This window comes from Thermobia domestica, chromosome 11 (genome assembly GCF_964235325.1).
Source record: "Thermobia domestica chromosome 11, izTheDome1.hap1.1, whole genome shotgun sequence".
NCBI lineage: Eukaryota > Metazoa > Arthropoda > Insecta > Zygentoma > Lepismatidae > Thermobia > Thermobia domestica.
Genome location: NC_137464.1, coordinates 212,888,182 through 212,913,570, shown reverse-complemented (window position 1 = coordinate 212,913,570; position 25,389 = coordinate 212,888,182). Strand labels below are relative to the sequence as shown.

Genomic DNA, 25,389 nt, shown 5'->3' with positions numbered 1-25,389 from the left:
TTAGGGAAAATCCCGTTTTGAACAGGTAACGGAGCAATCCTGCTTTATTCTTTTCGTAACGTTGGGTTTGGGTTTTAAGATCGTTAACTATTCCAACAGGGAAATCACTATCGACATTTAAGACGAAAATTCTTTTTTGTGCGTGTCTGTCTGTTTGTTCCTAGATAATAGGGTGTATTTAGAGGGGTCCTATCCTCTCTCCTTTTTTGTTTTATAACTTTAGGTGAAATTTACGTATTTCATGCTGCAAGTTAGTTCTGAATTTTTAAAAATAGGCCCCTGCCAAATATAAGTAACTTTTGTGAATAAAAGTGTCATTTTGATAAACGTTGCTGTACTTTCTCCTTAATGCTTAACCTTTTAAATTATATAATTAAATTATTATATTTAAATTATATTATGTTTTTAGGTGATAGGGTAGAATCTTCATTATTCGATTAAAAAAGTACCAATAAGGCTTTTTACTTCGTTTTCTTCAAGACTGGAGGCATTCTAGAACATGTTACATATGTTTTCACGCCTTTCTGCATTGAGGCATAGTATGTGATGACGTCAAATTTAAAAAATGATTTTTTTGATATGCGTATTATTATTACTATTATTTTGCATTTTGCGGGTTGTATTTTGCATTTAGAAGACTGAAATTTTGCACACTCGTTCAGTGCACCCCTTAATAATTTTCAGATGTTTTCAGATCTCTATGTGGAAACAGCGGGGTCTAGAGAGGCAAAAATGTTTTTTAAAAAAACAATATTTTTAACAAAAACAGTTTTTTTCGTGATTTTCCCGTCTCAGATGGAGACATATGAATGGTACCGTTTCAAAGGCTGTTCTATTCTGAAGAAAATGATGTACGTACTATGCTCCTAGGATAAATAGGGATGTCGCAGGAAACTGTTATCTGAGATCCTGTTTTATACGGGAATCTGGGGTATTTGGGGAATATTTTTCGCGGGCTTACTTCTGCATCTACAAGATTGAAATTTTGCACATTTACTCAGTGCACCCCTCAGTATTTTTCAGATTTGTTTCAGATCTCTGCCTTAAAACAGGAGGAGGGGTCCACAGAGGTATTTTTTTTTTTAAATATTTTTAACATAAAATTCCTTTTTTCGTGATTTACCCGCCCCAGATACATGATGGAGACATTTGAAGGGACCCGTTTGAAAATTTGTTTTATTCTGAAGAGAATAATGTACAAATCATGATCCTAAGATAAATAGGGATGTCGGAGGAAATTTTTATATTACATCCGGGTCATCGTGGGAATGTTTTTAGCTCATTGTTAAATAATTTCCTCACCCTTACTACTCAAGATAGAAGCTTGAAATTTTGTACATACATTCAGTACACCCCTTAGTATTTCCCAGTTGATTTTGAGATCTGTGCGTTAACACAGGGGAGTCCAGAGGGGATTAACATTAAAAAAAAAAAGTAAAAAAAAAATGCCGATTACTCTCAAAATTTCACGCTTCAGGGACATGATAGGGAAATGTGAATATTACTGTTTCAAAAACTGTTCTATTCTAAAGAGAGTGATGTATGTACCATGATCCTAGGATCAATAGGGATGATGCTGTAGCTGCGTGACTAAAAGTCTATAATTTACGTTTAAAAAGAGCCATAATTTAAAAGGGTTAAGAAACATTGTTTGGGATTGATATAGGTTAACGATTGGGGATAATTCAAAATTCAACCCCAATACTTTCACTTAAATAGCATAATTAGCATTCAATACTAATTCCTAATGCTTTTTCTTCAGTTCGCGACTTGCATTATACGAGGAGAAAGATTTGATTTAAATCAAAAAAATCAATTTAAATAAAAAAAATCAACAAAAATTATTTTTTTTTAAAAAATCATGATTTTTTTCCACCCTGTCTTCAAACAACTCTATGCGATGGATACTATGCGCATGGATGAGAGTTGAAACATGGGCACGTATACTCGATTCAACATTCTGTATTCCTATAAGACACTGACAAATTGAAACAGTACTCCCTATTCAATATATATACACTTCTGTAACTATTGTTAGCTGCGTTGAAAAATGGCCTTTGTAAAATGAAAAAGATAACATAGTCCTTAGTTACACTTTATATGCAAATGTGTTTTCATGAATACAGAAATGGAAGATATTGAAAAAAATAACATGAGAAGAAGAAATGCATGCTTAAAAAAGTCCTTTATGTCCAAAAAAGTACTGTTTGGCCCTGAAACTGTTTATTAGGTAAGGTTACGAAGCAGAAAGATCTATAAATAGCTGTGGATCTGTTTTTCATGCCGATATAAAGCGCCACTTGGTGATTGACTTTCATGTGCTGTATATAAGCGCAGTAGTAGCAGAGTTTAAGGAAGGTAAGTAATGTGTAAGAAGCACAAAAGTGTCTCAAGCTTCTGTTTTACACTACGTCTGCATCTCACGTGCTAGTAACATCTAGTAGGAGTGGTCTTACAAATACAATATTTGCTTTTCCATCAATAGATGGCAACACAGTAGAGATGGTCATCCCAGTATGATTTGCGCGGAAAAAAAAAAGTTTGCAAGGAAAATGAATAGTTGGTACTTTCCGCGTATAACCAAGTTATAGCTTGTTTCGTGTACAGAGCGGCAGAAATTTAAGTTTTCGATTTTCAAAACTTCATGTAAGACATGAAATGGCGGATGATCTCAACTATCTAAACTGATGGTATGGACTTTTGTTCTAATTTCGCACGAGAGGCCTGAAAAATGTGCTTTTACACCTGTGATTATCAAATTATATAGTGCAAACTGTAATTTTATCCATTTTAATGGACATTATTAATTGAAGTGCTAATTAATGTTCATTCGACTCGATAAAGTCTCATTTCATACGGCATAAGTAGAATGTAAGTAGTTGAAAAATAAACATGATTTTTTCCTATCTGTTCTAAATAGATGAAAATCATTGCCAATATAACGCCCCTCCTTTACAATCTTCCTTTCTTAATATTTACAAGTTAGCTACAATATACTAATGTTACTATTTTTAACTTGAATCAACGAACACATGGGCAGGTCCAATTGGCTCAATAGAAGAACTAGCACTACATCTGTTGGTGCAATAGTAAAGAGGTATTTGTCTTTGCTTCAGGGTAACCCCCACGAGTGACTCAATGTTACTTTTTTTGTTTTAAGTTTAAGAGTTGAACATGTTTACTTGAATCTCCTTGAAGGGGTTGAGAAAGGCTAAAAAAAGACATTGAACACATGTACTTTTCTTGCGAAATCCCGAGGTTACTGTTGGGAACAAAACGAGTCTCCCAGAGGTCCCTCGTAGCTAAGCGGTTAGCGTACATGCCGTTGGTGTGAGAGACCCGGGTTCGATTTCCAGCGGGAGCTCCTGTGGTTTGAATTCCACATGAAGTTGTGGCCCACGTCTCATAGCCTCGCTGCTGAAAGGGACGCTAAACTGAAAATCAAAACGAGCCCTCCAAAACGCCTATATTACTTTGTTCCCTTTATTAGGTTAATAAAGTAACAGACAAAGAAATATACTTCATTGTTATATTAACTCTTGGAATACACGAAAGGAAACTACTACAATTCAGAACAATGTGGATAACACAGTTTCTTCCGGTTTAACAAATTGTTAACATTTCTTACTGCATATCAATTGTAAAATAATTCATACTCAGCTTCTTTTTCTTCATAATATTGCTATTAATCATACCAGGGGGGAGGGGGCGATCGCTCTCCCCCAGAACAGGAAACTTTCTTATTTTATATATAAATGATACCCATCCCAGAGTTTGGAGCTCTTAAAAGTAGCTCTAAGTAGCAGTATTACAATCCACCGTCCCCCTCCAGAAGTCCATCCCGGATCCGCCCCTGAATCACACCATATCCATGCAGTATTACTGTTTTAGTTTTGCGGTTACAACAGCTACGTGTGGAGAAGCCCTAAGGAGTGTATGCGCTGTTATATAGTGACCAAACTGATATGATTAAGTTGTAATGTTGTTACATTTTGTACACCCAGATGATAAAGAGATTGAGACACATTGACACCTCATTTACTGAATGTTCAACAAAATTGAAAAATAATAATAATAATAAGTACAAAATAGTATTTGTATAAAAAGTTTTATTTTATTTATACAGGTGTATGTAAAGACCGTCCAGCTTTTCAAATTATTATAACAGCGGTCGTTAACGGCATTCATAGATGCCACACATTGAGGTTATTTAACATATAATTTTATCCGTAAATATTAAGTTAACAAGTTATCATAATCTGGTATACTTCAACATTCTTACGTATCATATATGTTGATGACAAAGAACCAAAAGAAAATTTGTTTCTTATATTTGTATATATTTTACATATGTAATACATAAATCTTCATTTAGTATAGAAGCTGATACGGAAATAAAAATTATTGGCAATGATTCGCAGTATTTACATGCTGTTACATTTCAGAATAAATAAAATCAAGATTTGTCAGTGAGCTTACTAAACTAGCGAAAACTAGCAGACTAACTTACCAGTGACAGTACCTTTAGTTTTGCGAACACTTGAATTAAGAAAACTGAAAGACATAATAATAATTATTATTATTTTTTTTTTTTTAATGTTCTAGATGTTTGTATTTTCTCATAAGCTTTTCGCATTTACTTTGTATTTTCTCATAAGCTTTTCGCATTTACTATGTATTTTATCATAAGATTTTCTCATTTATTTTGTATTTTATCATAAGCTTTTCGCATTTACTTTGTATTTTATCATAAGCTTTTCGTATTTACTTTGTGTTTTGTGATAAGTTTTTCGCATTTACTTTGTATTTTCTGAAGCTTTTCGCATTTACGTTGTATTTTATCATAAGATTTTCGCATTTATTTCATATTTTCTGATAAGATTTTCGCATTTACGTTGCATTTTTAAGTTTTCTCTGATTGTTCTCGATACCAATGTAACAATGAATAAGAGCAGGTATTTTGTAGATAAATAGAGTTATCTTAGTTCCTTATAATATTGAGACACGTACTTAGTGCATTAATTGTAAACAGTTAGTTTCCTTTTCTTATGCTTATCATGTACGCTGATAAACAAAGAAGTCTAATTTAATAGACTTTTTGTTAAAAGCACTTTGTACTTTCTGTATAAACGTGCTCAGTGTTACAAAAATGCAATTCACGCAATGTTTGTATCTACGTTAACGTTATCATTGCATTGCTTTTTATATAGAGATAAACCAACCTCATAGAGGCAGTATTGGATACAAGGGCACATCGTTTAAAAAGAATAATAAACCGTAGAAGAACAATACATATCAAATAAAGTGTCCATAAATATGACAAAAAACTATTCAATAAAATGAACTGCTATTAAACATAGCGTATACAGAGGTTACTTCAGAACGAAGTACAAAGTTAAGTCCAGTTAAAGCTTTTCTTGATCGATTATCCAAGTAACCTGTCACCGTAATTCCCATATAGTCGAAGATAGTTGCTTTCTCCATTTTGTAGAGAAAGAAAGAGAGACTGTAATAAACCTTCTTTCACCATATAACACTTGAGTTTAGTGTTACATTCCCACAAACACTTCACCCCAAAACCCAGATGCGAATGTCGTATCGAATTATCACGCAGTAAGTATCGAAAGTCTAACTATGTACAGGCTGTTTCGCACAGCGCTTCTTTGTTTTCATGTATTAAAAAAAAAAATGGAGAGCACAGTCTTTATAAATTCCGCACAAAACTGGAATTATGTATCATTGAGCTAAGACCGTCGTCGCCGAGTATCTAGTGTGGCTTCAACAGGATTTTGAGGTGGTCTTTTCGCAATGTTTGTCCTTTCGACAGGCACATTCCAATTCACTGGATCTGCACTGTTTCGTGGGCAGGTAGGTATTCGTGTCAGAGGTTCACAGCGCTTAGAAACTTCCCAGAAGCCATACCCATCTGGACATCGGTAGAGGAATCCTGGAAAATAATAATAAGAAATAATACACAGAAAATTTTAAGACTGAAACAGTCTAAGAAATATCCATATTAAACCCACGCAATTTTATTCTAATTAACTTTTTATTATAACAAGAGTCCTCAATCTGTCATGCTAGTATTCAAACTTCAAAACACTTACGAGTTACGGGTTGCATACATATCTAGGCGAAAACATTTAGATATTCATAATCCTCATTGCAAAAGCAAGACTCCTCACTCTGTCAGTTACGCTAATTGACAATACTTTACAGTCTAATAGATGTCGCTAGCTGTGCCACCTGGCAGATGCCAAGAGATGTCGCTAGTGTGCAGGCAATTTGCATACTAATCGAAGGGTTGGGGAGAACAACTAGTTCATTCTAAACAATAGATCAACATTTGTGAAATCAGTCTTGGATCTCATATCAATAGAACGTAAGATATTTTTCTCGAATACTGTGCAACACAAAATTTTAATATAATAATTTTCATTGAATTTGCACGAACTCTTTCTATGTAATACACTAGTTCTTTCATTGCATTTCTTAAATAAATATGAAAGTAAGAACAAAAAGTTCAAAGGGCTCATTGCATCCTGGCAAGTGACAAATAACAGCTAAAAAGTTCATGGTCTTCTCTACACTCTCCCACTACTTTCTATTATATTTTGTTCATTGTAGTAAGTTCAGAACCAAAAAAAAAAAAAAATCTAATAAGCGATCGTCCTTTTGGTATTTAGATATTTAAAATCGAAACTATGTTATGTAATACCGGTACGTGTTTTAAGAATTGAATTTGAGAGAAAACTATGAGAAAAACCACTTTGCTAAATCTATTATAGGTAGCGGTGTTACATAAAGGTTAACTTAAAAGTAAGTAGGTTTTTTTTTTATATTTAAAATTATTTTATTTTCTTGCTGTGATCTTAACTACATTACTTATATTTAATTATTTCCAAATTTCGTCTCAACTTCTACGAAGCTAAAACTTGGAAAGGTGGGTGGTAGGTCAACTGTATATAATACTTCTGTAATATATGAAGAATATGATCGTTCATAGGGTAAAGTTGTTCTATCTCGAAATGCAGTTTTTTAACCTTTCTTTTGGTCAGCTTTTTATATGAAGATATGCAACTTCTGAAACCATTTTTGAAGGTCCAAAGAAGAGAAAACTGCAAAATTTGAATCACAATTTGAAAGGAAGTTGTCTGTGCTATAGTTTGACATGATCGTTGTATTTTATTCCTACAGGTGTTCAAACTATTTCATTTTGCATATCTTTCACATTTCAAAGTGTTTGCGATGTTTCTGGATGACCTTGGACAATTACACAGGAAGATCAGGAAAGGAACCAAGATACGATTGAAAGCATCTGGCCTTTACCATGACCCCAACGAGTGCATTGACTCAAGTGGCTCTTTTTCTCAAGAGTTCACATTATAATTTCATAAAGATATATCTATTTCAAAGAGCACAAGAAAGTGATTACTTAATAAGATAACGTAACTCTTCACGAGCGAAAATGCAAGTAATTCAATGTTCAAATCAAACTTGACAACAACTAAATGGCGAATAGAGTAGAATATATGTATATGTATACAAGCTTTATTGGTGATTTGTTATCAGTTATCACGCAGTCTGATTTCCTGCTCTTCAGGTTATACGAGGGCTATCCAGAAAGTAGATTACGTTTTGGAATAAAAAATCAACAAAGTATAGGAAACAAATTTTATTATATACAGATGAAAGCCACACACAAATACTACTTTTCGACATAGTCACCATTCAAATTAAGGCATTCATCGTAGCGATGTACGAGCTTGGAAATTCCTTCGTCGAAAAATTCGGCCGCCTGCGACTTCAACCACTTCGTTACCTCTTCTTGCAGCTGTTCGTCGTCATCAAAACGCTGCATAGCCAGCCACTTCTTCATTGCTGGGAATAGGTGGAAGTCGCTCGGTGCCAGGTCGGGACTGTACGGCGGATGAGGAAACAACTCCCACTGAAAAGATTCAAGAACTTCACGCGTGACATTTGCCGTGTGGGGCCGGGCGTTGTCGTGAATCAACAAGATCTTAGAGCTCAACATTCCTCTGCGCTTGTTTTGAATTGCTCTTCTGAGGTTTTGCAGAGTTTGGCAATACCTTTGAGCGTTTATTGTAGTGCCTCTTTCCAGGAAGTCCACCAAAATCACACCTTTTCTGTCCCAAAAAACAGTCGCCATCATCTTCCTTGCCGACATTGTTTGCATGCATTTCTTGGGTTTTTGGGGAGAACCTGTGTGCCCCCACTGCATTGATTGCAATTTCGTTTCACAGTTCACGTGTTTCACCCATGTTTCGTCACCAGTAACGATGCGATCGAGTAAAGAGTCACCATCCTTATTGTAGGCGTCCAAAAAGTGCAACGCTGCAGCCATTCGCTGATTTTTGTGGTCCTCTGTCAAGATTTTTGGAATCCATCTTGCACAAAACTTGTGGTAACCAAGCTTTTCGCTGATGATTTCGTGCAACAAACTTCGCGAAATTTGTGGAAAACTCAAAGAAAGTTCCGTTATTGTGAACTTTCGATTTTCACGGACTTTAACATCGACTTTTTCGACAAGTTCGGCAGTCACTTTGCTGGGTCTCCCACTTCGATCTTCGTCGTGAACATTGGTTCGGCCATTTTTAAATCTTATGACCCACTGTCGCACTCCACCTTCAGTGATAATGTTGTCCCCATACACTTCACACAGCTGCCGATAGATTTCTATCGGTTTACAGTTTTTTGCTGTCAGAAACCTTATTACTGCACGCACCTCGCAGCTCGCGGGATTTTCAATTAACGCAGACATTTCAAACCGTCACAGTATCTTAACGGAGCACAGCACGAACCTCTCACTAGCACGGCTAGATGCCGACTGAGCTGCGCAACGCTCTGACCCCAAGATGGCCGCGCTAGCCCCGCCCCTAGCGGACACAGACGAAAACGTAATCTACTTTCTGGATAGCCCTCGTATATACACAAAAGAAAATACGTGATAATGTATAGATGAGAAGATGAAGTCAGAATATCGCTTTAAAAGCATTTAGAAAATGACATTAAATCGCAAAATCAGATTCAAAACTGAAAACAAATAGCATAACAAAGTGTTTATGTTTGGATCGAGTTGTTTGTTTTTATTCTTTGACCTGTCAACTAATTTCAAAATACTTCCTTTAGATAATGCTCTAGAAAAGTTCCTGGAGCATTTACAGAATACGTAAAGAAATATCCTCAAATTGATCCAATATCTATGATATGGGGGCTATCCGATACTTGAGTTGAGTAGAAAAGATCCGCTTTCAGAAATAATTGAGATGAAGTATTATGATTAACAATATGAAGTAATCAAAATTAAGACATTTACTTTCTTATTACTTGTTTATAAAATTTGTTAGATGTTAACTCCGAAAAATCAAAGCACTGGTCTTAGTAGCGGTCACCACTTCAAATCCAGAAGAAAATCTAAAGAGTGTGGCCAACAAAGCATTAGTCTTTACCGTAGTCCCAATTTCATCTCCCCATGAATTTGCTCGAACTTGAGTGCAAGCGTTAGCGTCGATGCATAGAACACGACTCTGAAGGTACCAGAGTGGTCAGATGCACCGTTCCTGCGTTCCAAAGTGTGGGATGCCACGAGATGGCGCCAGTATCAAGGCGCAACTGTGAGATCGCCTCTTAACGCCTCGAGGGTATTTGTATAAAGTGTGAAGCTATCACTTTATAGTGGTCACATATATAATTACATATGTATTAAACTCGTTGATCAAGCTCGTTGTTACGAGTCTGGAACACGTACAGTAGGATGTTCACACATGGCCACCAATATTTGGTACTTCTCTTACGGTCACAACTATAAGTTTGTTGTGCCGGACCATCGATGGTTCAACGTTTCTCTTCGTATTGAAAATGCTTCCGATGATGATGTTTCCGATTGAGTTTCATAAACTGAAGTGCCACGTCGATATCAACCTCGATGCTGGCGCCATATCGTGGCATCCCACACTTTTGGAACGCGATATCTCAGGAACGGTGCATCTGACCAGTCTGGTTCCATCACAGTCGTGTTCTACGCATCGGAAGCTATCGATTGGAATCAGGTTCGGGCAAATTCATGGGGAGACGAAATTGGGGCTAAAACTGGACGCACTCTTTTAAATAATATCTCTTCGACATCCACCTTCATATGGCACAAGACATTAACAAAATCTTTCCTGAACAGAGGTATAACCCTCTTCGGGTAACCTGTAAAAGCATTGTAGAAAAAACCTTAAACGAACGTTGTGATTTGGATGGTTGCCAGATTGTATATTTCATGAATAAAATTACTACAAATTAAGTAACCATGCAAGAGAAGTGTTACTGAATTATAAATACCTTGCATCCTTCCTTCGGAGTTCGACTTGCATTTGTAGAATCGAACACAGTCTCCCTCATATGGGAAGTAGCCTGGTCCTGGACACAAATAACGAACTGAAACCCTCACCTGGAAAAGAAAATGTAACCAATGGCTTTTGAGATTGTAACATAATACAGATGCTTATATTACTTATTCTGTTTTATTAAGCTTAACAATTTCAAGGGGATTGTCACAAATGTTTTGGTCCATAGGCAGCCGTACAGTGGATGCAGTGCACTCACATTAACTTCGGTCTTTACTTTTCCTACAATAATTCATTCAGTTTTGAATATATATTATTTTCTGTGACTCATTGCTTCATCTTATTGCTTTCTGTTAGAAAGTCGATTTCTATGAATATAAATTTTGAAAATGTCATTAAAGAATTTAAGGTCATGGTTCATTTAACAGAAGAACGACGTTATGTAATACGTGTTATAGTTGTTGTACTTACGTAGTTTATATTGTGAAATGTACTGTTACACACTTAGGTTTTCTCAGATATTTTCTTGAATACACTTAGTCTACAGGTATACATATATCTATCTATGTACGTTACTTCCTTTAAATATGTGCATAAACGTATTTGATACGTACTTGTTAGTATTTTTAAATTTTATTCTGCCTAATCCGTCCCCAAACTGCATCCACATATCCAAAATTATGCGTCTGTTACTGTTTTAATCTATATCGTTCGATTTCTTACAAGTAATACAGTTATATAATTAAAAGGGTGTAGGATTATATACCAAACCTAATTTTGTCTTTGCATTATCCATATTTTGCTTCGTGAATAAAATTTACATCTAACTAGAGATGCAAGGGCTCGGAAAAAAACCGGCTTTTTTGGAAAAAAACTCGGTTTTTTCTGCTTTGCTTTTTTGCTTCGGAAATTTTGGGCTTTTTTCAAAATACTGCTTTAAATTGATAAAACAGACTTTGTATCGCTTCTCTATAACACAAAAAATCATTTAATTAGTGGTTGATGCTGATAATAATATAAAACATCGAAAATAAACTATGAATTTCGAAAAAATATTTCAAACAATTTTTCTTCAACATATTTACATTATGAATTCCACAGGATTAACCAATGTATATAATAAGAATTTTTTAACCTTCTATATACAAAAGTAAGCAGAGTTGGCAAGAACCGTGGTTGTTTTTGAATATGCCAAAAACCCGTTTTTGGGGGGATGTTTAAACCAGGCTTTTTTGGTTTAAACCAGGCTTTTTTGACTTAGATTTTTTGCTTTATGTATTTATATTACATATTCACAGAAATAGCCTAAGTTTGTTTCGCCTTGATGTTATTATGCAACAGCGGGGTTATGCCGGAAGAACTCCCATAAGCTTAAAGAAGTGCGGTCAGTAAATTTCTTAAGTTGAGAATCTCCCGCCCTAGCCATTGGGAAAATCCCGTCATTACTTGAAATGTAAGACAATAACGGGAAAATACTGTTATTGCTTTGCATGTAAAATTTAAAGGTCAACGTACCATAATCAGTACGCTAAAACTGAGGTATTAAATTACAAATTTAGTACCGGTACGTAGATATCATTGAAAGTCCAATCCAAGCTAATGTTGGAAGCTACGTAGGCAATCGATAAATTTTGCCAATTTCTATCAATATATTTAAGCAATATTGGCTTCTTTATAAAACAACACGCATTTAGGCATGTAGAAATATACAATTTGGTTTGTTTCGTATATTTAGGCTTAACATCCTTACGAAATACCGAGGTTATCAAGGAGAAGACTTTCGCTTAAACTGACATCCGAACCGCTACTTGGGTTACGCATGAAAGAAGGATTGTGGTTCGACCGAGAATTGAACATGGGACACCTTGATTAAAAGACGAAAGGGAAATAAAACTATTGCAGGTGGTTTGATATCTGGAAACGTTACCATGAAGTTCACACGATTCGCATTTTTCATTCTTTTTATTTTTGTGGTTTAAACCAGTTATTAAAAAAAAAGTTGGTGTAAATCAGCCAACCATAAAAGTAAACACTTCTTTTTAAAGAATACACAAATAACTAGCAAAATAGTATGTAGTATTTTTACTTTAAAATATTCCACACCCTCTTTTTGAAACAAAATAAAATTAAAATAAAACATGAGAGAAATAGTTAGATTTATATGATACACTTAAAGGCTGCACATCTAGAGCTTTTGGTTCTGTATATTCTTGAAATTCTACAGTTAAGTTTTATAGAGCCACCATCACAGTTTACCCAACCCTCAAGTTTTCTGAATTTTTAACAAGAGGGATTCAACATATCATTACGGAACTCCCCCCCCCCCCAAAAAAAAAAGACTACGGAATATATTTAAGTTAAGCTAAATACAACTGCACAACAAACATGGCTGAGTGATTAGTTTTTGCGCTTCTATCGGGAAGTCCGGGATTCAACCAGCATTCGACCATTCTGACAAAGCTTTTCTTCATTCCATCTGTCAATGTAGAAATAGTGCGTGTACTGTGAGTTGGGCGACTTCCTTTTTTATTGTTTTTAAATCGTTATTATTACTAATTACCAGCAGTGACGGTTTGCGAAGGTTAGGGGGGCGGTCTTTCGGACTGAAGCCCGTTCCCCAAAGTTACGGAATGTCTGCAACAAACGAAATATCTATTATTTATGCCTTTACTCATAAACTTTAAGCTACCGTCAAATAAAAATTACGAATGTTTAAAAAAACTAAACATTAGTAAGAAACCCTTCCCAAAATACTTTTCTAAATCCGCCACTGATTCTCAGTATAAAATGATTTTTAAAGTTGTATCCGGAAGATTATTGCTAAACATATAAACGAAACGAAATATTAGTTATGCCTGTACTCATAAACTTCAAGCACTTCCCAAATAAAATTAGGACTTTTTAGGAAACGAAACAATCAGAAAAAAAACTCCTTAAGTACTTTTCTAAATCCGCTACTGATTATTTGTATAAATTGGTATTCAAGGTTGTGTCCGGAAAATTATTGCTAAATCACTTCACAGCTACAGTATAACAGAAATGTGGAAGTACGGTTTGACGGATATATTGAAAAACGTACGCTTTGAGGGATAAATAGAAAAACGGGCAAGTTTAACTTTTGCGCTAGAAGCTAGAGTACTAAAAGCTCTTAGAAATGAAACACGGATGACAAACTAGAGAAGAAAAAAGATGTCGATAACTCAAAAATTAAAATAAAGTTAAATAGCCTCTAAAATTACCCTCAAATACTACATTCTTCATGTTAGCTTTAATTCGTAAAACATGTGCTCCATCCATCTTGATGGTGAATTTCAGAGCGAAATATCACATTCAGGTCATGGAATTCTTATCTAACTATAGAATATACTATAAGAAAGCTATTTAGATAGAAAAATCATGAAGTTGGAAAAAGCCAAAATTTCCAAAATTCTCGTTTTTTTCCCAAAAAACCATCGATTCAAAAAAGCCGGCTTTTTTGCATCTCTACATCTAACACAACAATTTTTCAAAGAAGAAATCGGTTTTTGCTTGAAGATTAATGTGTCCTTTAATACCGAGGTTATATCTGACCTGAATTAGTTTAAAAGTTTAAAATATGATTCGAAGTGCATGTGTTCCCACCGGGATTAGAAAGGGGAAATGCGTTACAAATGCAGTAATGAAAATTTCGTTAATGTATTTCAGTTTTATATGCTCATAATATCATTCGAGCCTTCGATTTTCCTGTTTAATTTTAATCCTCGATATCTCATCTATTTGTTTTGCAATTTTTCTTGACAAGATTCTGTCCAGACGCTTCCAAACAAGACGTTTGTTGATCTGTACATAAACTTTCGGTTCAATTTGATGTAAGAAATAACATTTTAAAAGATTGTTCTCAAATTTGTTTATGTCTGTTTCGATATGTCAATTTCTAAAATCTTTCTTTGCGGTAAAGCCCGGAAACAAAAGCTATTTAGCATGATCTTCCAGAAAGAACCTGTTATAAATTAGTACGTTTTAAATTAATATATTTCTTTCTTCATATATGAAATATAGAATTCAGTGGTAAAGCGCTCTTCTCTGGGGCAAAAGGTTCCTACGTCGATCTTATTTCATGCGTGCTTGTGGACAACAACGTTTCGATGTTTGTTTTCAATGTTTCCATGTTTCTTTCCACATTTCTATTTCACCAATTCTTCCATGTTCACTGGTATTAAGCATCCATCTCCTTGAAATTAAAGTACATACTCGTGAGACGTTAAATGCTTCATTTTACAGTAAAACCTGTCTTCAACGGACCCTTTATTAAACGGAAAACTGTCTTAAACGGAAATATTTCACGGTCCCATGAATTTTGGAGAACAAAACATGTAAAAAGTCCCTTCATTAAGCGGAAACTGTATTACGCGGACAACGGAAAGAAAAATAAACATTTAACGGAAAATTCTGAGTTCCGGACTACAGCTTTTAGAAGATGTTTAGACATTTTGTGAGACATACACATTACACTGTCTGCGATAAAATGTTCGTTCTTGTGTTAAATATTTCTGGACAGTGTTTACCTTCCCCAACCACTACTCATATTCACCCTTACAAATTGTCCTTAATCCCCGCAACTTAATCAAAAATCATACGGAATATCGGAAAGAAGAAAACAAGATAGAGGAAGAAGAGGAATATGATACCGAGTTCGAAGAAGAGTGTAGAATAAATACATATCAAGATGCTCTCAGAAGTTTAAAGGAGCTGGAAAAATTTGCCTTACGGAAAAATGATTCTGATTCACTTAGTATAATTTCTCAGGCTAAAGTGTATGCGGAAAGTCAAGCAGCCAAGCAGCAATGTGCACAGAAAACCCTGCTTGGCTATTAGAAAAACAAAGAAAACGTGTGCATAGTATATTTTGTATTAATTTTATTTATTTATTTATTTATTTATTTGTATTTATTCGTGGAAGAAAGAAGTACTGTAATCGAACAAGTACGTACAGCAATATATTTTCTCAGTATTCCCCTTTATAAGCATGTATCTTTTTTTTTTTTTAAAAAAAAAAAAAGAAAGAAAAAAGAAAAGGTCTACCTCCACTAAGCGGAAACCTGACTTTAACGGAAATTTTTGCAAGTCCCGCTCGATTCCGCTAAAGACAGGTTTCACTGTATTTTCAAATCTGACACCATATACGAGGTACACATCAAAAGTACATGGCGTTTTGTACTAAAATCCACATTTTTTGTCATTTCAGGAAAACAGTTGTGGCGTCGGAGACCTCCATCTTTCGTCTCTAAGCAGTGCAGGTTTTGTTTACTAGGTAGCAGCAGTTGAGTCATAGTACTTGAACGAGTAAGACGTGTTTCTGATACTGCCCGGGGACATGGAATTTTCTGTTGAAGAGTAACAGGTAATTGTGAAATTTCTCACCGCAGATGGACGTTGTGCAGCCCGATAAGCGTGTATGTGTTGATAACGCTCTTGCAGAAAACACTGTTTGGAAGCAGGTGCGTGAGTTCAAACCAGGTGAACGAATGTGAAAGATGATCAGAGGTCTGAACGTCCAAAAACAGTATCAACTGGCGCTAATGTTGCCAGTAGTGTTTAAAATTTCATGGAAAATAGGATTGTCACCATGCAGGAGTTTTGCGATACACTGGGCTAACAATGGAAAGAGGAACGAATAATAAACGAATTGGACCTAAGGAAAGTTTCTTCTTGCTGGGTTCGACGAATGCTTAATGGGAATAAAAAAAGGAAAGGATTGATCAATTATTGCAAATTTGACACGTTTCAGAAGAGAGGAACGCAATTTCTCGGAGAGAATTTTGACAGTGGATGATTCATATATTTCATTATTCAACCGAGAAACAAAAAGGCAGTCGATGTAGTGGAAACACTCAGATTAACTACCACCCAAAATTTTCCTTAGGTGGCAACCAATGAGAAGGCGTGTATGCTGTTTTCTGGGATTCCCAGGAAGTGATATTGTCTCACTCTGTTCCGAAAGGTCATACAATTACGGGCGAGTATTTTCATATACTTTTTGGATACATAATTTTTGCCAAAATTGACTGAGAAACGGCCAAAAGTAACAATTTCTTCATCCACATGGACAATGTATCGTCATACCATGCTAATATTGTGACCCTATTCTTGGCTGATCACTGTATTGAACTTCTGCCACACCCACCCTATGCCCGAGATTTAGCCCCGAGTGACTTCTGGTTGTTCTCAAACTTCAAAGATTCTTTTCATGGACGCTATTTTGCCAGTAGATCATCCCTTAGAAGTGCTATTTTCCAGTATCTGAAACATATTCCCAAGGATGACTATGTCATATGCTACCCAAAATGGACGAAGCGATAGCAACTGTGTACCAATAAAGAGGGAGAATTTGTTGATAAATAGACACAGGTTATTACCTTGTTTTTGGTGCATGCACTTTTGGTATGCACCTCGTATGTTGGCGAATTAAGACTCACCAGCATAGTTCCGAGTGGCCCAAAAATAGGTATACAAACCTGCATCGATCAAGTATGACATTTTAATTTATGATAATGCATGTATTTGCTTTGGTTTGTTCCGAGCTTAAGGTATAAGTGAAAATAAATTAAGAACAGATAAGGAAGAAACTAAGTCAATACCTGTATGGATAATATGTAAATGATATAAAATGTCATGACCGATCAGTACGGAATTTATATACCTACTTTTGGGCCACCCTGTATTTTATGAGCATTAAAAATATATTTCAGAAAGAAAATCTTTTTCTTTGGGTAGTTATTTGAGAGAGAAAATGAAAATTTGCAAACCATATAAACTATGAAAACTGCGTGTGCGGGACAATTACAAGTTATAATTTTAGAGTTGCGCAGGCGGTAGCCAGCCCAAAACTGTGAGGGGGTCCGGTAGAAGTTAAGGGGGGAGGGCGATTCAACCATATTATAGTTCATTTGCAAGCCTACCGTGAAAATTTTAGGGGGGCCGGCCCCCCTAGACCTCCCTGATTACGGGCCTGGAGTTGCGTATCAAGTTCTTTACTTTCTTGTAAGTTATTTAGCTATGAAGTGCGTAGTTCGTGGAACTGACATTTCAATATATTAAATTAATTGTTTTTTTTCCTGATCTTTATAGTTAAACGCGAGGTCGGTACTACAACTACTCCCGTCGGGGGTCAAACCCGAGTTTCCCATAACAAAGACGTGTTAACACATTTAGCCACAGGGGGGAATTTTAACTCTATGTAGAAACATAGCATGAATAATCCACCGAAAGCTCAACAAAAAAGAAAAAAATATTTATTTCTTCCATTAATACTTTCAGTCAAACATACCGAATTTGTCTCTTTGCGTTGTTTTTGTAATTTTTCTTTCAGTTCTCTACTAAGAATTCTTTTATCTCTCTCTTTCTTAATTACAATAATAAATTTGGCAAGTGTCCCTCTTCCTTCCTCTCCTCAAACATGGAGGAAAAATAGTTGTTTTCCACTCCTCCTGCTCTTTGATATTAATGGTCAAATTCCTCAACCGGCTTGGCAGGTGTTAGGGGAATGATCTGCGTTTATGATCCTCGGAAACGAAACACAACATCCAAAAAAGACATCCCCAGCCCCCAAAGCGAAACAAGTCTCATAAGTCAGCAACTGACACTACCACTTGTGAAGAAGATACTTTGAAAAAAAGAAAGAAAAAAAAACTTGTTTACTATTGGCATCCGATGGTGGCAATTTATTTATATCTTTTTGTTATGTTTATTTCGAGTTTTCTCGCTCGTAGGTCATTTGCATTTTTCTAAAAGAAAATTTAAAAAAAAAAAAGTATTGTAAGTGATATGATGATTTTTGTCCACTTGCTTTTAAGGAGGAAAGAACTTGGCATGAAGCGTCTCCCATATTTTTCTTGTAATCCGTTTGATTGATCTAATTCGTATTCAAATAGAAAATTTTCCTTCCCAAGTAAGACGGATTAAAAATCACCAAAGGTGATCTTAATCTATTTTCAAGGTTCCCCACAGTCGAAGATAAATGTAATCCCATATGTGTAGAAGAAATAAGAAGGTTAAGCATTCTGTGAATGTGACCTTGGAATTAATTAGAACACTGGAGTTTAATAGGTATTTTGCATAAGTCAAGAGACAAGGGTGCTAAGAAGAGACGTACTGGGAATATTTATAAGCTCGTGAAGTACTTAGGTATTGAGAAGTCCTAAAAGATCGTTACAGTTGTCACTTCACCCATTAAAATCGTATCAATAAGTCTTAAAATATGCTATCTCTCGCTCTCTGGCTTTCCAGATTCTATGTTAGCGCTAGATAATTGAAAGAGATGTCTTTTATGTGTATTCATAAAGTGTCTCTGGTTTTACGTTCTCTCATACTGAGATAACTTACCTACCGACATACATTGCTAATAAATCTGAATAACTACAAGGTGTGAGGGGGAAAAAAAAAAAGTAAGTCAATGATCCGAAAAGTGAAAAATACTCCAGTCCCTAAGGTAAACCACTTCAGTACGTTTCAGATTACTTCTGTCAAATGCGGTGTAATGTTGCTATCGTTGATATAAGAGCATGATCATCATACTTATTTAAATATACGAAAAGAAAGAACTTGTTACTCTTAACAGCAATAATACACTGCAGCTGAATCGGGTGGATACAGCGAGTGGTTAAACACAACTTTTATCTGGGGTAGAGAATCAATCCAATATGGCAAATACAGTTGTTAAGATGTGAAGCAAATTTGGCACGTTCCAAATTGATTGAGTGAAATATAGTAAACTGTTTAGCTGTTGATATCAACTTCTTTGCCAATACGCACACAGTCGATCATCAATTCTTCGCAATGTACGGGTGAATTTTCTTCACATTTAAATTGAGTTGAGTTGGTTTTGAGTTTAACGTCCTTTCAGCAGCGAGGCTATATGAGACGGGACCTACTGATTGACGTGGAATCCGAACCACGTGAGCTCCCGCCGGGAATTGAACCCGGATCTCCCACACCACGGGCGCATACGCTAACCGTTTAGCCACGAGGGAGCTCCTCCACATTTGAAGTTGAAAGAGACTTCTGCTACTTGCATGATGACTGTCGTTCATAAAATATTGTTTAAACCATTCAAAAACCATGGGTTCCTATTCTCCGCTTGTTCCCTCTAAATTTATTTAGATGTCCCGCTCCCCAAAACAAAAAGAAGGCAATTACAGGTAGGGCTACCTTCTTGTAAACTTATGTAGTGATAACAAGATTAAATATTCCCTCGAACACGGGTACGACCATGTTCAAAATTATTAACTCGTTCGTAATAAATTTGATTTGGCAAACTTTACAGTTTGTGTCTCAAGGATCATTGAATATTGCATATAGTGAAAAGGTTCAGTAACTATCATAGTAACAGAAATTAAACCTGTCTCTGTAATCTTAAAATTAGGAGAACGTAGTGTGCTCTATCAAACTCACCCAATTCAGTCATGGGTGCCGTTATTAAAATTTCTACGGCAAGAATAACTTTGTTTTCACGTAGGTGGTAGAAAGTAAATTGTTATACGCGCAGTTTGACAATATATCCTCAAATTTAAAAACAAATTTAACTCCCTCTATTTGCTCGATATCCAGATTATCCCGTAGATTCCCGATAGTCTCTTGGGCACTACTACTCCGCAGAAACATGGCGCGGAGTCGTTTTCCGTGGGCGGAGCTAAAAGGACATTTCAAAATCCATTTACTTCATTAATATACATGAAAACACATTTCAAAATCCTATACACAAAAGAATGAAATATACGTATTTATTTATTCTAAACACTGTTCTTTTATGTTAAATAAAAAGATAAGGGAAATCCCCATTCCTACAAAAGCATCTTCAATAAGGCATAGGCTTTCCTTGTATTCTCCAATTCAAAACGATTTCGTATTTCTCTGTACTCCGATATAAAACACTAGTCATAGTACGTATGGTTATATGATTCGATTCCGAGCTTTGGCCTGGCTTTTGTTTGTGGTCAGTGATGTAATGTTAGAACTTTTTTGGAGGTATCTATACGCTCCATTATCTCCAAAAATATAGCGTATACCCCCGTATACGCTCATTCTTTTGTAAACTTAAGACGAGTAGACCTATAAGTTTCACTACAAAAACATCAATTGAATATACGCCGTACATTCCTGTATACTGTTCATTAAATCCCTGCTTGTGGTGAAGTTTCGAGCGTATCCCCATGCCTTCCATATGCATTTAGCTTGGCGGTGGGTGTTCTCCATACTAGTTTGGGGGATTTGCTACTGTTGCAGGTCCCCAAGGTTCGGTTATACAGCCTGAAATACAGCATATTAGTGTGATAAAATTTTAACATGTTGTCATTTCAAGCCATGGACTTGGGTTAATATCATGATGCTTTTGGAAGGAAAGACATTTAGATGAACTTAACTTATCTGGTATATGTATTGCTTAAACCAGTGTTTTTCAGGCAGTGGTTCGCGAATCACAAACATGCCTCAAGATTTGTCCTTGTGCTTCTCTTGGGTTGAACCTTAGTCCCCAAAAGCCAGGAAAAAAATAAATTTCTAATCTATTGCGTATCTAACACTGAAGTTAAAAAAAACTCAAATAGGTATATATATATACTGTAGTCCAGAGTTGGCGTGGATCAATGAAAACTTGACCCACGACCCACTGACACACCACCCACCATGACCCACGATCCACCATGACCCACCACCCACGGTGACCCACTCTGACCCACCACCCACCATGAACCACTCTAATCCACTTTGACCTACTCTGACTCACCAAAATCCATCGTCATCAATTCTGAACACGATCCACGGCCTCTTCTAAACTGACTAAAGAGTTTATACTTGTAATAAAACAAGACTGTGAAATTGTAACTAATCGGAGTTTGAATTTCTAGTCAATCGCTCAAGCACCACTCTGTTACAATAACGGTGAATCTGACCTTTACGATATAAAATGGTAAAGTGTTTGTCAGTGAGGAAATTGAAACAGTTCGAAGTGGGGGGCAATTAGTGTGTGCCTAACATATACTTGTACTAAGAGAGTATTCTTTCAAGTGTTAATTTCTGAACGCATTCCACAAGAAACTTCTATTCGCAGGAAAATACCCCTGTACAATATGGAAAAGGTTATGGTTTCTCAGTTCACAGTATTTTTCTCACAAAAGACTTGAAAAATCAGTTGTTCGGGTATAAAGGTGCTCGGGTACCCTCTGTGAGAGCATCTCCATAAAGTATGCTCATAATTGTAATTTGTGTAATCACTAAAACACCACGTTAAATTTAAGTTACAAATATGCATAATTGCAATTATTATGAATATTTATTCAAAGTAGTTTACCTAAAGCAAAGAAGAGACTTACTAAAAATTAGGTACAAAGTTGAATAACACAAATAAGCCATTAGTAATACAAGTATATCTTTTCCGTAACTCGTAATTTTCCACCTTAAAACATCTGAAATCGGATTTATTTCCTGCTGGTAACTTTTTGGCGGTAAATCATCCGCAGTGGAATGATGTCCATCCTTCAGCCAAGAAATAACTAGCTCGTCTACTTTGAGCTTGTCTAGCGGTGGGCCATTAACATTGATGAGCAACAAGTTAGACAATGTTTGAGCACTTAGTGTATTTCTAATATTAGTCATCTGTAAAGTCATAAGGGGAAATTCCCGTTCGCACTCTGTCGTGGAAATTGATAATATTTCTACCCGATTTCTGCAACTTCTCATCGACAATCTACTTGTTAGACTTAAGTCTGATAACGATTTTTCTTGGTCAGGTTTGAAATACTCAGCAAGAAGTATCATCTCTCTATCACCATACAACATCTTTTCCATATCGACCATGTCAGTTGGCAATGTCGACCCATGTAGAACAGAAACTTCATCTACTACGCCTTTAATAGGGAATCTTGTGAATAAATTATCAATTAAAGCCTGATAAACTGATGATTTCTTATTTGTTTATAAATTTAATTTTTGTAATTACACATGAAGGTTTGATACCATTACCAAGTTCCCTCCCCCGTCTAGAAAGCGAAAGGGAACGAGGTTCCTGGAAAGTGTTCAGAGTTGAATGGGAATTTCCCTCCTTCTTCAACTTCAATTACCACGCTGCTGTTTGCCATGTGCCAAATTACGATGATTTTCAATTAAATTATCATAGTATAATTATTTCCTTGAATTATCAATACTTTTCAGTGGAAAAAAGGATGAAATTTCAAAGTTCCAAATCAAAGTAAGTAGACCAACGTAAAGGGAGAAAAAGTGTAATATTTTCCATACAATTATGCGTACAATCCAAACTTCAAATTTCCGTGTAATAAAGCTTACAGTACAAATTTTATGCTTATTTTTTTCACAACTTTATGGGTTGATTGCCCTGTGCTGTAAGCGCTCCATATAATAAACATAAGCTTCAGCAATTATTACAGCAGAAAGCAATGGATATATGAAGCTAAGCACTGTATTTTTTGTTTCTGATTTTTTTTCTTAAATAACATCGATCGTTTTCGATCATTTTTACAAACCAACTCACTACCAATTTTCCATATATAGAAAGTGTCGTTCCCCCCACACACAAAGGAGAATTTTTTTTTAAAAAAAAAGCTAGGTCACACTCTGTTTATTTTCAATAAAGAGTTAATACATTTAATTTCATCTGCGTAAGTTTAACGGCTTACGAGATACTCATTTTTTTTTTCGCAAAAATTCGGATCCTCACTACCTCCTTAGGATATTATGCATTATAATAAAAGCAATATAACATCCCAATTTGGATTAAGGCCTAACTATATACCAAAAGCAATTTCATTTGACTTTGCAATTTGACTGATGATCAGGCAACATAGTTACATTCATTTTTTTTTATATAATAATTTATATATTACAGTGATTCAAAAATGTATTTTTTCCAGTAGTTAGGTCTAAAAACTCACAGGTCTCGAAAGCCAAGTAGTAGTGTAAGTCCTATTGCTATTACTGTATTACTATTAAAAATATAAATATCCAAAAGTGCCTGAAGTTCTTTTTTTACTTGGTTAGATATACTCACCTCAGGTAAGTAGACAGAAACAAGTGGAAAAGAAAGGGAAATTAAGGTCTCGAAAGTAAAACGGAGACAAATTTACCAGTCCTCAGAAGATACTGTCTACAATGCAGTGAGCAGAAAGTGTCGGTAGATCATACTGAGTCGGTGGGTCGAGTGGGTCACGGTGGGTGGTGGGTCGAGTGGGTCACGGTGGGTGGTGGGTCGCAGTGGGTCATGGAGGGTGGTGAATCGCAGTGGGTCACGGTGGGTGGTGGGTCGCAGTGGGTCACAGTGGGTCACATGATGTTGACCCACGACCCACTGACCCACCCAGAAAACGATCCACTTGACCCACTCCATCTCTGCTGTAGTCCTACATTTTAATAAGCTAAAGGGTATACAAATTCTAATACCTTGTATGTAGATATGTAAAATACTCTTAATAGGCTTCAAAGGAAAAATAATATTTATCTTTTCCATTAACACCAACATAAAATTAAGATTTTAATTAATATATTAGACTCTCGCTAATCCGGACATTCCTGGCACATATGGGTGCCGGATTAGCGGAAGTGCCGGATTATTGAGTGTCTGACATTTATTTGATTTATTTATTTATCTTGTTTTTATTTATTTTGAAAACCTATAGTGTATTGTACTTTATTATTAAATCGGAGGATATAATTTTAAAACATAAAGGATATACTTTATTAAATCCAAATATATATTAATTTTCAAAGAAAACTTAGTCCTTGAGTAGTATCACTCACTATGAAACATGGCCCTAATTTGTAACTGTCACAATAATGACAGGCGACGGTGGCATGCTTTATCACGCAATCGAACTGTAAAGAATGCTACAATTTCGAATACGTACAGTATATAAAGCATTGTTTAATTAAGCATTGTTGCGCATGCGCACGATAATTCATTGTGCACGTGTTTTTGGTTGGATGTGCGCCGGATTACTGAGAGGCCGTTCTACTGAGGGCCGGATAAGCGAGAGTCTAGTGTACTATTTTTTTTTAAATACAAGTGTTCTGACAGAGGTAAGGCTACCAGGCCTTCCGATTAGTCGGGTCAATCCTTTGTTTTTGGACCTAGCCCCGACTTTTTTTTTTCAACAGAAGTAAGAACGCACAAATTTTTCTATTTGTTCTTAAACATTCAGTTAATTTATTTAACATAGTGATTGTTTTGTGTCTTGGAACACTTATAATAGATATAGCGAACGGTTGAACGGCAAATCGTAAGAGATTGCCCGCGGTGGTCTGTGTCGTATCAATCGTTTCATTGGTTCATGATTCCATCTAGTGGGTTATTGAAAGATAAGTAGACTGCCAGTCAGATTTGCCAACTATATGATAATTTTAGCCTTAATGCTATATACGATAATACCGTTGCGATAATAGGTAAATATACGATAATTTTAGAATGCGCATTTTCTTTCAGTTTTTGAATGTGCATTAAATAATTATAAAACACACACACACTTGGGTTTTTAACAGTCATTCCTGCAAAAATAAATCAATACCCATAACGATTTAAGAATTGGCAAATGGCAACCCTGTATTCATTCTTTAAATTCAACTACGTTTACGAAGGGTTGGAAATATTGTTCTCGTTCAGAGTACTAGATAAGGTTATTGGATAGTATTGCTATTATTAGTAGTATTATACTTGTACAATTATCAGCTTTTATTATAATGAATATCAATTATAACGAATATGCGATATTTTTTGTAATATACGATAATTTTAAAGACGAAAATCGATAATTTTGTTCTCTAAGATTGGCAACTCTGTTGCCAATGATTTTTGAAATGAAAAGCAGCCCTCAAACCTAAATAGGTTGGTCACTTCTAACTTATAAGGGTTCATTGCTAACACGTGTGTAGTTTAGTGGATGAAACCCAACAATTGCCATGTGTTCTTAACTTCCTATCATCCAATTGCATATTCTAGAAAAATGTCCCGATTATTTCACACTCTGAAAAATAGGGTAACCTTATATAAAATATATGC

The 25,389-nt window shown here is 35.6% G+C and overlaps 1 protein-coding gene across 1 annotated transcript in view; it reads right to left on the bottom strand.

The window, feature by feature from the left end:
- Positions 1-4,097: 4,097 nt before the first annotated feature.
- The window catches only part of LOC145665450 (uncharacterized), a 42,020-nt gene continuing 20,728 nt past the window's right edge, over positions 4,098-25,389 (bottom strand). Inside the window, exons 4-5 of the mRNA XM_081732758.1 lie at positions 10,348-10,456; positions 4,098-5,947 (exon numbers count right to left, since the gene is read on the bottom strand). Coding sequence (XP_081588884.1) covers positions 5,745-5,947; positions 10,348-10,456 — 312 coding nt within the window. The 3' untranslated portion in view covers positions 4,098-5,744. The remainder of the gene's footprint in view (positions 5,948-10,347; positions 10,457-25,389) is intronic.